Source organism: Canis aureus, chromosome 16 (assembly GCF_053574225.1).
Source record: "Canis aureus isolate CA01 chromosome 16, VMU_Caureus_v.1.0, whole genome shotgun sequence".
NCBI lineage: Eukaryota > Metazoa > Chordata > Mammalia > Carnivora > Canidae > Canis > Canis aureus.
This window is the reverse complement of record NC_135626.1, coordinates 13,074,908-13,088,095: the sequence shown is the minus strand read 5'-3', so window position 1 is coordinate 13,088,095 and position 13,188 is coordinate 13,074,908. Positions and strand designations below refer to the sequence as shown.

At 47.7% G+C, this 13,188-nt stretch overlaps 1 protein-coding gene across 5 annotated transcripts in view; it reads right to left on the bottom strand.

Annotated features, from left to right (window-relative positions):
• The window catches only part of EHMT1 (euchromatic histone lysine methyltransferase 1), a 144,681-nt gene that overhangs the window by 16,791 nt on the left and 114,702 nt on the right, over positions 1-13,188 (bottom strand). For all 5 annotated transcript variants that reach the window (XM_077851623.1, XM_077851622.1, XM_077851624.1 and 2 more), the window contains 3 exons: positions 10,368-10,490; positions 3,463-3,564; positions 1,709-1,813 (listed from right to left, as the gene is read on the bottom strand). In XM_077851623.1, coding sequence (XP_077707749.1) covers positions 1,709-1,813; positions 3,463-3,564; positions 10,368-10,490 — 330 coding nt within the window. The remainder of the gene's footprint in view (positions 1-1,708; positions 1,814-3,462; positions 3,565-10,367; positions 10,491-13,188) is intronic.

Below are 13,188 nucleotides of genomic sequence, written 5' to 3'. Positions count from 1 at the left end.
TCTGTGAGGCTGTGTGTTGCCCACGTACCCATATGCTCCTGACCTGACAGCTGCATGAGAGGACACCTACCCACCAAGGACACAGGGTTGCAGTTGCGACAACCACTCCTCCTGAAGGAGGCTGCTCCTGACATGCCAGGAAGGGTCAGCAGGGCAGATCATCCCCCTGCCACAGCCATGCTGGACCTCATCATACTGCTTCCCTCTCCCCCGACCACAGCTGACCTGGCGCCTCTAGCCTCTTGCAGGGCAGTGTCATCGTACTGAATTGGCTCTGGGGACGTTAATGGAAATATTCCACACCTGAGCCACAAGTCCAGATGCCGGCCTGCATGCTGCTATTCCTGGGTTCAGGGCAGGAACTGCTCACAGATGCAGGGAAAGGTCCCAACGCCGAGCAGCAACAGTAAGTGACCAAGTGATATTTGCAGCGGGGATCTGGACAGTCCTGTCCCACTCAGGGGCTCAGAACCAAGACTCACCATTTGCTCCCCATCCTGGGTACACTGACTCCCACGATACTGAATGGCGTGCTTGAGAAATGTCTTACTGTCAACTGCCTTTTTTATTCCATTATCAGTTTAATGAGTTTGTAGCTACATTTTCCATTTACAGCTTTTGGTGACTCAGCAGACAGGGCTCTGCAAGGGCACACTGTGTCTGTCCACCCTGGGACCCCTGCCCCTCTGCCTTGTTCCTGGGCAGGTCCTCAAAGACCTTCCCAGAAACACCCTTTTATTTATTTTTTTATTTTTTTAAATTTTTTTTTTTTTTACTTTTATTTATTTATGATAGTCACAGAGAGAGAGAGAGAGAGGCAGAGACACAGGCAGAGGGAGAAGCAGGCTCCATGCACCGGGAGCCTGACGTGGGATTCGATCCCGGGTCTCCAGGATCGCGCCCTGGGCCAAAGGCAGGCGCTAAACCACTGCGCCACCCAGGGATCCCCAGAAACACCCTTTTAAATTAACGAGAGTCACCTGCTGTCTGATACACAGGCTGGAGTATTACTCCCAGAGGGATTGGTGAGTCTTCTGACCTTGGCCCCAAAACACTTTTCTTTTTTTTTTAATTTATGATAGTCACACAGGGAGAGAGAGAGAGAGGCAGAGACACAGGCAGAGGGAGAAGCAGGCTCCATGCACCGGGAGCCCGACGTGGGATTCGATTCCGGGTCTCCAGGATCGCGCCCTGGGCCAAAGGCAGGTGCCAAACTGCTGCGCCACCCAGGGATCCCCCAAAACACTTTTCTAAGAACAAATTTGTCTCACAAAACTAGCCATCAACACAAGCACCTTAGTTGTCCTGGTCTGAGCACATGGTAGGTCCCTTTCTTTCCTTCCCAGACAGCAAAAGCAGGACAAGTTAGTGCCCACACCTCTACTTGCCCAGGTGTGGGGTGTGCCCTGGGCTCTGTGGTCTCGATCACAGACATGGCAGTCAGTGACACGATCACAGTCCAGATGTGCCTCTAAAAAGGCAGGTACCACCCACGGGGCAGGTAGATTTCCCTTCAATCTACACCCAGCAATTGGCCAACACACAAAACAATCCCAGGGAACCACAATGGGTCCAGGGGCCACTGAAAACACAGACCATGAGGGCAGAGCTGCAACTGTTAACTCTGCACACCCTGAGCCCTCCGTCCTCCTCCAAGACCCACTTCCCTGGGTGGAGCTTAGGACCAGCAACAGCCAGAGAGACTCACGTTGTCGCGGATGTTGATGTCAGACCCCTTGGACAGCAGCAGCTTCACCAGCTCCACGTGCTTATACTCAGTGGCCCAAATCATGGGCGTCCAGCCGCCATCATCCTAATTTCAAAAACAAACAGAACAAAAAAAAAACCAAAAAAAAAAAAAAAAAAAAACACACCAAAAATACACCAAAATCCATTATAGTTCCTACAGACAAGTAGCATGAAGCATGATTTCACTAAAGAGTTCTACGACGGCTCCAAGAGATGGGAGCCAGTTTCAGTCCCCATGTGGTGTATGAGGAAACCCAGCTCGGGGCATCTCCATGAGTGCAAGATGGAATTAGATCCTCTGTTGTAAGGGGGACGGATGGACCCACCAGGTGACTTCAGTCCTCTCCAGACCGGTGGGCAGGCACTGCCAGGACCACCCTTGGTACCCCAGAGCGCACCTGCTTGGATCATGTGAGGACCAAGAAATGCTGCTGACCAGACCATCTCTTACAGACCAGAAGTCTGGCTGGTGGGACGCACAGGCCTCAGGGATACAGATAAGCCCCAAGCCTGAAGCAAAAGCAGCTGCCAAGAACTGCAGACAGACAGATGTCCACACCCAGGAGACTGATGGAGACCATGCATAGCTCCTGCTTCTTCCTGAAGGGCAGGAAGTAGAACACCTGCCCAGGCCGACCCCATACACAGGGTCTGTCATGGTTCTGACAAGCTGGCTTTCTTCCACTCCACAAACTCAGGCCTGTCTCCTTACTCAGTGGTCGTGGAAAGTTTTATTTAAACCAGGAGAAAGGCAGCTCTTTAGAAAATGAGTATCACGTTGCCAACTCATGGTCTGGTGGCAGAAAGCGCAACCTTCCCCAACAACTCTCAAACAACTTCCTATACCCCCTGCCAACACCTCTTTCTGGGAGACATGCAGTCTCTGTGACTACAGTGGGGTGGCCCCTGCAGGCTTGCTGTGGACATCACCTGGGCACTGGGGGCAGAGCAGGGACAAGCCCGCCTCAGAGAGCTGAGCTGGCCCAGCCCAGGCCAGGTGAAGAAACGCCTAAGACTCAAAGTAATGGGAGACAGAAGATGAAATGGAGAAGGGGTCTAGCATGAGCATGCAGACCCTGTGAGAGCAGGGGCACATGGCAGGGAACTGCCTTTCTAGGCCACTGAGGAGGGTCTCTGCCAGGGTGGCTCCCAGAGCGCTGAGTTGGAAGCAGCAGCCAGACTGAAGGGGGGTGGGAGGGGTAGAACATATGGGCCAAGAACGTCGTCCTAGGCCCAGAGAGTCACCAGGGAGTGGAGGAGTCTGTGTCCCAGCGAGTGGGAGGGGAGCCCTCTCATCTGCTCTCCTGAGTCACCCACTAGATGCATATGAGGCCTCCTCATGCCGGGGTGACTCCTAGGTGCCCCTAGGAAGGACAACAGTGCCACGGGAGGGAGGGCACCTGGCACACAGGTGGTCAGGGACCCCACTCAGGGGGTCACATGCGGCCCGAGACCTGGAGGCTGAGGTAGCCCAGGCAGATGCCCCGAGCCAAGTCCCTGGCCAGGCAGCAGTGCAGAGACCATTATAGGTGGGAGCTCTCAGAGTAGCCAGCGGTCAGCAAGGGGAGGCAGCAGCCAGAGTCATGAAGGCCAGGCCTCCCAAGGCCTTGCAAGGGAGCTGCAGACAACAGGCAGGAGGCCAGCACTCCTACAGAGAAGAAGGGTCAGGAACCAGTCGGCCAGTGGAGTGTCTACATAGAGGTTGTGGCTTACCTGACAGTTGACGTCCATCTGTCCATTGGAAAGCAGATACTGAACTACATCATAGTGGCCTTTCTTGGCAGCGAGGTGCAAACAGGTGGAGCCCTCTGCATCCTGCAACATAAATGCCATTTAGAGCCAGAGAAATCACACAACTTACAGTGTGCCACGGCCTGAACACATGAACATGGTGGCCTTTTATTCCCCACATGAGGAATGTGCCTTCTAGAATGATAACCCAGGGGATCCCTGGGTGGCGCAGCAGTTTGGCGCCTGCCTTTGGCCCAGGGCGTGATCCTGGAGACCCGGGATCGAGTCCCACGTCGGGCTCCCAGTGCATGGAGCCTGCTTCTCCCTCTGCCTGTGTCTCTGCCTCTCTCTCTCTCTCTCTCTCTCTCTCTCTCATAAATAAATAAAAATTAAAAAAAAAATAGAATGATAACCCAGGCAGAGAAGAGTGGAATTTTTTTTCAAAGGTCGCACAACTGAGGCCCAAGCCCCACACACTGGGCTATAGACTCCAAGCCCCTAACACCAATGGGGCAAGGCCTCAGGTGGCAAGGAGTCCTCATCTTTCATACCTGGAGGTACATCGTGTCAGCCTCATGTCCCTTCCTTCCCCCATGGTCCAGGCAGGTTGAGGCATACCTGGGCTTCTTGACATGGCCAGGTGCAGCGTCCTGTCCCTCTGCTCCAAAAGAACACCTGCACTGCTCACGTGACAAGAGGGCCACCTGCCCATTAGGGCCTCTATGAGGTATGGGTCGCCAATGAACGTCTAGACCAGTGCTAGGGATCCAGTCATCGTTGTCCATAAGCCACAGAATTAGAAACAATAAATGGCAAAAAGAGCAGGGGCCCAGAACGGGGCAGTTTGCCCTGCAGTTCAACACGCACCACGGCTGCCTGCCTGCATCCTGCCTCCTGTGCCTGCTGGCATATCTCCCCATTAGCTCCTAGCTCGACTTCCTCAAGCACACTAAATATATCTCATTAATTAAAGTACCTCAAAACAACAGCCACTGTCCATGGAGGAAGTCAGACCCGGAAAGTTCCAGGACAGACTCAGAGGGCCGGGGGACCATGTGTGGTCCAGGCCAACCTGAGGGCCTGCATCGCACGCAGTCGGACACACTTCCACTGCGTTCCCCTTGCAGGTCTCTCTTTGCTTCCCCCCACCCCCCGCTACTGTCTGTACTGACCACATTTCCTTATTCATTCTGCTTCCCTGCTTCTGACTCTCTGAGCAGTAATCTGAGATTTTCACACACTGTTTAACATATTTCTTACCAAGTCTGAAGTTAGTCAGCAAACCTGTTTTTCTCAAGAAAACCCACACACTTTAACTCTGTATTACTGGTGTTTAAAATGTTAATTATATGATAAATACAAGAATGTATGGCTGCTGGTGTAAGGGCCTGCCTTATTTTCCAGTGCTCCCAGCTGTCTTACTTTATGCTCTTCGGAGGTGAACTGAGTACCGCAGAACCTTCGCCCGTGCACGCATCCCAGAGCTGAGGAGAAGCACTTCCTCCTGGGGGCAGGGGCACCCCACTAAATCCAGGGGCCACACAGTGGTGTCTCAGGGTGGTTTTCAAAAGGCTGAGCACCTTCTCTGTGTCTGCTGCCTCAGCAGGGGCGGGCTGTTCATTCTTTGCCCATTTTTCTTTTGAGCTCTTTTGTTTGTGGGGCTTCCTTAACCACTTGCCAGTATATCACAGTATCTTCTGGCAGTGTGTAGCCTGCCTCTGAACGCTGTGACATCTTGTTAACCATAAACTCTTCATTCCAATGCATCTGACTTTATCAATCACTTCTGTACTTTCTGTGTCTTACTGAAGAAATCTCTCCCTATGCTAGAACCACAAAGATGACCTTACCTCTTCTAAAAGTTCACCACTTGCATGATGCATGTTCTCCACCCTTTTCCCATCCACCTGTGTGACCACTGATGTGAACACCTGCAGCATACGGCGGCTTCAGGCGTGCTCAGTCCTCAGGCATGCTGTCCCCCTGGAAAGGGCAGGGCTCTTCTTCCACTCGGGTTTTCAGTCTCTTTTCCTGCCTGTAGTTATAGAAACACTGCTTCGTATTCCACTTCACTTCCTCTACTAGATCTTCCTGAACTTCCCTTAGAGCTGTATTTCTCTTCAATGATTTTTTTTGTACCTTCTCTGGAGATGATGATACTCCCGTCATCAGTCCATCAGTCTGCTCAGATTGATCCTCCCACAGCAGGATTCCATTCAATGGCTCCTGCCAGTGCTGTTGGTGCCACATTTTACTTCTAAATTGGCAGGAACTCCACCTCGTAAAGGTATTTCTGCTTTAAACAGCCTTTGTCTTTCAGGAAATTTAAAGAAAACAGCAGCTCTTCCTACGCAGTGTTCCTGGGCTGACTTTCAGGCAGCTTTCACACCTCTGTTATGCCAAGGTACTGATAAATCCCACCAGCTTTTGTTCACCTGGAAGTATTTTATTCCACAATTATTCTTTGAGGGTTACTTTTACTGAATGCAGCCTTCTAGGCTGATAATTTTGTTTTCTTTCTCCATTGTTTCAGATGAGAAGTTGGTGATTGTTTTGTAATGTTGTTAACCTACGTATCATGTGCTGTTTTTTGGCTGCTTCTAAGATTTTGTTTTCAGTTCAATAGTCCAACCACAATGCGTGTGTGGTAATTCTTTAATATTTATCTAGTCTGAGGTTTGCTCAGTTTCTTAGATCTACAGATTCTTTCTTACCAAATCTGGGAAGCTTGTGACCATTTTTCCAGTATTTTTTTCTATCAGATTCTTCCTCCCCTCTTTCTGGGAACTCCAATTACATGTCAGCTGGAAACTGTCCTACAACCTGTTTTTCAGACTAATCTTAATGACCAGTCTTCCATTTCAGTGACCACTTTCTTCTACTGTACCCATCTACAGCTAAGCTCATCCATGAGCCATCCCCTCCAGATGTCTGCTCCCTGTGACCTACTGATACTTCTTGGGTCCTTTGTCTGCAGGTTCCAGCTGCTTCTGTAAATCCCTGAACACTAACCTTCTTGTCTCTGTTTATCTTGGGCACTGACTCCTGTGATGAGGCTGGAAATCTGTGCCCCAGCAGAGAACAGGGTAAATACGGGACTCGCCCGCCCATGATAATAGAGAGGAGTGATAGTTATCTATAGATATTTACACAATAATAAAGGTTTCCAGATTGCAAAAAAGAAAAGAAAAAAAGCAAAGACTAAAGTTTGAAAAAATATTCATACAACATATAAATAACTATATACCAAGAAGTGTTTTTAAGACAAGCTGATTAAATAGTAAAAGGACAAATAAATAGGTAACCATTTTTGCACATCAAACTGTTAATATTTTTTAAAAACCTGTCATAGGGATCCCTGGGTGGCTGCAGTTTAGCACCTGCCTTCAGCCCAGGGCATGATCCTGGAGTCCCAGGATTGAGTCCCAGGATTGAGTCCCACATCGATCGGGCTCCCTGCATGGAGCCTGTTCTCCCTCTGCCTTTGTCTCTGCCTCTGTCTCACTCTCTGTGTGTCTGTCATGAATAAATAAAATCTTTAAAATAAATAAATAAATAAACAAACAAATAGATAAATAAATAAATAAATAAATAAATAAATAAATAAATAAATAAAACCTGCCATAGTCACCACGGGTGAGAGCAGATGGAAGAGTGCTTGACACTTGGTGACTTCAGAAAGAAATATAAAAACCCTTAAAAATGATTATATATTTTAATCTAACAATTCCACACTGAGAAATATGTCCTAAAGAAACCAGACATGTGCAAAAACTTGGCTAAAAAAAATGTTAATTGAAGCACTGTGTAGAATGAAAACTGAAAACATAAGGGCACCTAAGTGGCTCCGCCAATTGTCTGACTCTTGGTTTCAGCTCAGGTCGTGATCTTGAGGTCAAGGGATCAAGCCTCATGCTGGGCTCTTCATTCACTGAGGAGTCTGTTTAAGATTCTTTCCCTCTGTCCCTCCCCCTGCTCACATGCTCGCATGATCTCTCTCTGAAAATAAATCTTAAAAAAAAATTGAAAAAAAAAAAATTGAAAACATAAATATTGACCAATAAGCCAATCTGACTAAAAGGGATACCAACGCATCATGAAATACCCACCTGAAATACATTTATATATATATAAATATTATAACATTTATAATAATGTTATAAAATAGTATTTCATAACAGAAAAAATGATAATTTGATAGAAAAAAGTTGGTAAGTTACTATGAACAGTATAAATTTTTTATTAGAAAAATACGTATTAACGTGGAAGATGACAATATCACATTCATGTTCTTATTGTGGCTACTTATGCACACCTGTACGTAATGTGAGATTGTGTCTGATCTGGTGGCAGTGATCCCATTTGCACTGCCATGCAGCCCTCACCACCCCAATCCTACATGGAAGCTGGGTGCCCACAAAGAGGGATACCCGCTGTCCCCATAACCTTTAACCTACTTCCAGTCTCTCAGTTTGACTCTGGGTCCTCACACAGGTGGATCCTACAGGATGTGTCCTTTTGGGACGGCCTGTCTCACTCAGCACATCACCTGTGCTGGGGACTTCCTTCTCGTTTAAGGTTGAGGGACGCCCATGATGCACACAGACCACTTTTGGCTAATCCATCCCTCTGTGGGTGGACACTTGGACTGTTTCCACCTTCCTGCTTTGTGGACAATGCTGATGAGAACGTGGGGGAGCAAAGACCATTCATGGCCCTGTTTTCAGCTTCTTTGGGTAAATACCCAGGATGGGAATTGCTGGATCACGTGGTAGTTCTATGTTTAACTTTCTGAGGAATAATCAAACTGTCTTCACAGAAGCTGCATCATTTGACATTCCCACCAGCAATGCATGAGGGTTCCAATTTCTCCATATCTTTGCCAGCACTTATCTCCCTTTCCTAGACAACTGCTGCCCCAAGGGACGTGAGGTGACATCTCACTGTGGTTTTGATTTGCATTTTCCTGATAACTGGTGATGCTGAGCATTTTTTTATGTGCTAATTGGCCACTTACTTTTCTCTGGAGAAATGGCTACTCCAAGTTTTTGCCCACTTTTGAATTGCGTTGGATTTTTGCTACTTAGTGGTAGGAGTTCTTTATATATTCTAGAAAGGAATCTGCCATTAGGATTTATGACTATTGCTCCCATTCCGTGGGTTGTCTCTTCATTATTAGATACTGTCCTTTGACACAGGAAAGTTGTTTTTTTTTTAAGATTTTATTCATTTGATAGTGTGAGTGAGAGAGAGAGAAAGCACAAGTAGGGGAGGGGCAGAGGGTGAAGCAGGGAGCCTGATGCAGGATTGATCCTGGGACTCCAGGATCATGACTTGAGCCAAAGGCAGACGCTTAATCGACTGAGCCACCCAGGTGCCCTGACACATGAAAGTTTTTATTTTTGAAGACATTTATCTATTTTATTATCTGTGCTTTTACTGTTTTATCCAAGACGTCATTGCTTAGACCCAATGAATATCATGAAGATGTTCCTCTATCTTTTCTTCTAAGAGATTTATGGTTGTAGGTCTTAAATTTAGGTCTTTGATCCATTCTGAGTTATTATCTAAATATGATGTAAATTAAGGGCCCAAAACATTTCTTTTCCATGTGGAGATCCCATTTTCCCAGCACCATTTGTTAAAAAGACTTCCCTTTCTTCCCCCTGAATGGTCCTGGCATCCCCAGAAACCACGGTATATCCATGAGGGTTTGTTTCTGGGCCATTCTATCCATCATCTGTATGTCTGTCTTTACGTCAGCACCGTGCTGTGTGGATTCCTGGAGCTCTGTGGTCGGTTCTGAAGTCAAGGAGTTCGAGGCCTCAGCTTTGTTCTTCTGCAAGATCGTCTGGCTGTTCAGGGTCTCCTGAGATCTGGAGGCCTCTCGGGACTGGTTTTCCTCTATCTGTACACAACAGCCGTGGGATTCTGACAGGGATTGCACAGACTCTGGGGTTCACCCCAGATGGTGCTCGCAGTTCGATGATGATCAGTCTTCTGGTCGATGAACACGGGACATGTTTCCATGTACTTAGGTCTTCCTTCATCTCTTTTAGCAATGTTCTGTGATTTTCACTGTATAAGTCTTTCATCTCCTTGGTCCAGTTTATTCCTAATATTGTACTCTTTTTGATGCTTTTTATCTTTTAAGATTTTATTTATTTATTCCTGAGAGACACAGAGAGAGAGAGAGAGAGAGAGAGAGAGGCAGAGACACAGGCAGAGGGAGAAGCAGGCTCCATGCAGGGAGCCCGACACAGGACTCAATCCTGGGACCCCAGGATCAGGCCCTGGGCTGAAGGTGGCACTAAACTGCTGAGCCACCTGGCCTGTCCTTTTTCTGAGGCTATTATAACTGGAATTGTTTCCTTAATTTCCTTTTTGGATACCTCATCTCAAGTGTACAGAAATACAACTGATATTTCTGTATTGATTCTATATCTTATAATTTTTCTATATGCATTTATTAGTTCCAGATTTTTGTGTATATTCCTTAGGGTTTTCTACATATAAAATCATGCCATTTTTATGAACAGAGATTTTACTTTTTCTTTCCCAATTTGGAAGCTTTGGGGGGGTGCTAATTGCTCCAAGTGGAAGTCAGAAGAGGAAAAGTATAAAAAATGAAGGAAGCTACAGACCTCTGCACAGCAAGCTTATTCGTCCCTTTGTCTATTGTGAGGCACAGAGGATCAAGTTCACTAGAATTTTCTCACATAAACCAGTAACCAGGCAAGGTGAACTAAGAGCTCCTTCCAGACAAAGAGATGGATGTTTGATGGCTACCAATTCTTGAAGACATTTCAACAAGGAAGTGGTCCCTGTTTATCTTTCTGAGAAATTTCTATACAAACCAGGGGTGTGATTTTGAGCAGGGAGCGTACCTTTGGATCCACGAGGGCCCCGGCCTTGATGAGGTACTTCACTGCATCTAGATGGTTGTTCTCTGCTGCTTCCATCAGTGGGGTTCTCTGGTCTTCTGAGCAGGTGTCGATATTAGCGCCCGCCTAGTGAAACCAGGACAGTTCAGGTGTGTAGGTAGAGCGCTCCTGCTGCAGCCCCCGCCCGGCATTCAGATGCTCCCAACACTTGCAAGCAGAAAGATCTCATGAGCTAAAATCATTTCTAGTAACTGTAACGGAGTCTTCAGAACCAAATTCAAAGACATGACTGCTCTACTACTGTCAAACCTTCAGTTCAACACGAGCATTTCTTGACAGCAAATGTTTACAGCACGTTAGTGACAATAACTTTAAGAAATGAGAAGTGAGGGCAGCCCGGGTGGCTCAGCGGTTTAGCGCCACCTTTAGCCCAGGGCGTGATCCTGGAGACTGGGGATAGAGTCCCATGTCAGGCTCCCTAAATGGAGCCTGCTTCTCCCTCTACCTGTGTCTCTGCCTCTCTCTCTCTCTCTCTCTCTGTATGTATTCTCATGAATAAATAAATAAAATCTTTAAGAAAAGAAAAAGAAAAAAGAAATGAAAAGTGATATGGAGGAATGTGGGGGCTGCTCTGCAAGAGCCAGCAGATGGGCAGTGACCTGGTCTACAGTGACCAAAGGACACCCTGACTCACTGACCTCTTTTTTCTGGCTGTTTTAAGCTGATTTCCAGTACTAAGAATTTTGAAGCAACTTCTAATTCTTCCAACAAAGTATGTACTTGGAAAGCTAGTGGTCCAGAAAAGACACATAGATAAACTCCAGTATGTGTGAAACTTAAGTAGCCTCCAACGTTAAAATGTGTTGTGTGCTGTAAGCAAATCAGCTCCCTCACAATTTAAAAACCCTTTCCCATGGGGGAAAAACTGTCTAGTTCCTTAGACCGATGTACCAAAAGCTAGCATTTACTTTATAAAATAAATACTGGGAAAATCTTACTATCTACAATTAAAAACAAAAGTAATAACAAAATGAATTACAATATTTTTAAATAGACCTAGAGTGTTGCATGGGGAAACCATGGGACTGAGGTAGTTCAGGGAACCCTGAATGAGACTTCTGGCAAATTCCAGAGGGCAGGATGGGGCTGGGGGCCACAGACAGAGTTGAAGATCAGGCACCAACGCAAGGTCAGGGGTCAGAGGACCAGGCCCTGACTCCCAGGGACAGGTCTGAAGATCCACGACTGACTTCCAGGGTGCTCATCCAAAATCAAGGGCAACAAGTGACCAGCTCCACACAAGAACTCAGAGGTCCTCCCAGGGACACACAGACAATCAGAACTAACACCACAAAAGTTGGCCCAGAAGAAAATGATCATCACCAGGAGAAGGTAGGGAAGACCGAGAGACAAAACCAAAGAATCCCCAAGAACCCTGAGATGGAAGGAGAATACAAAGAAGACATTAAACCAGGTTTCCCTGACTGGGGAATTCCCACTGACTGATAGGATTCCCACCAGAGACAATGGTGAGAACAGGGAAGTGGGTCTTACGGGAAAAGCAGGATGAACTTTGGAGAGACTCCAGGCCACACACCAGGCAGGCCCCAACCCCCACACCTTCCCCAAAACCTCCCTGCGTGACCGTGCAGTGTGTGCAAGACCCTGTGTGGATAAGCAAGGTGTGTGCATGCAGCTCGTGAGGTATGTGCAGTCCATGGCAGGTCCCCAGGCTCAGAGATCTGTGCAACAGGTGTGGCTCTGTCCCTCCCCTCCAGGCTCTGTGATGATTAGAGCACACCTTCCTCTGTTAGAAAACCCCTCAAAGGCTCATGACGTAGCCGTTTAGAAGTTCAGCAGGTGGATGGCGAGCTCAGACCCAGCAGTAACACACAAGGAGGACAGGACAATGGGCACTCGAGAGTTGGGGAGCAGATGGAGGTGACCCGTCAGGGGGGACATGTGCCTGGATCCAGGATAAGGCAGCTGCTGTGAGTGACCAGTGGCTGGGATGCCATCCTGGAGCTAGATGTTCACCCGTGATCAGCACAGCTCTGAGCACAGGGAATACAGCTCAGTGCCTGAGCAGCACATACTTCCTGCCATTTGTCAATTAAACCCAAACAGCAACATGCGGCAGGGCATGCCACACCACAGTGGGCTGGGCCCCAAATGAAGTAAGAGCTGTTTTCAGTGAGACCTCAGGAAGAAAATCAAACAGGATGGAAAGATCTCAAAACTGCTCTTCACAGGTGATGCTGGCTGTGAGGGAGCACTCCCCAGCCCTGACAGCACAGGAACACAGAAGGCTGCGAGCTTGCAACAGCAGTCGGCAGCTTCAGTGCTGCTCTGGGGCTGGAGAGAGGCCGTAGAACCAGAGCCCACCCAGTGGACGGTGTGGGGTGAGAGACACCCCAGCAAAGCGGAACTGCCAAGAAACAATACCCCTGGATTTGGGACAAACTAGAAAACCCACTCCACCTCTTTCCTGGGGAATCTCAGGAAAGCAGCTTAGGTCCTAGAAGGAGGAAAATACACAAAAATCACAGGCTCCCAGCTCAGGGAGTGAGCAGCCCGGGCCACCCAACATCAGGTCAGTGCAGAGGGTCTCAGAGAACAACACTAGAAAGAGTTTTCCACAGGAGATAACATTTTATTCTGCAGTTTAAGACACAGAGCTCCTGCAGCCTCAACTCTCCCTGACAGTGACTGACTTGGGGGTGGCAGGGGCAGGACTGGGACCAAAGCAGACACACTAGAATTCTTACTGTGTGACTCAATGAACATAAAGGCAGACACAGGTAAGTCTCATGATTTGAAAGTG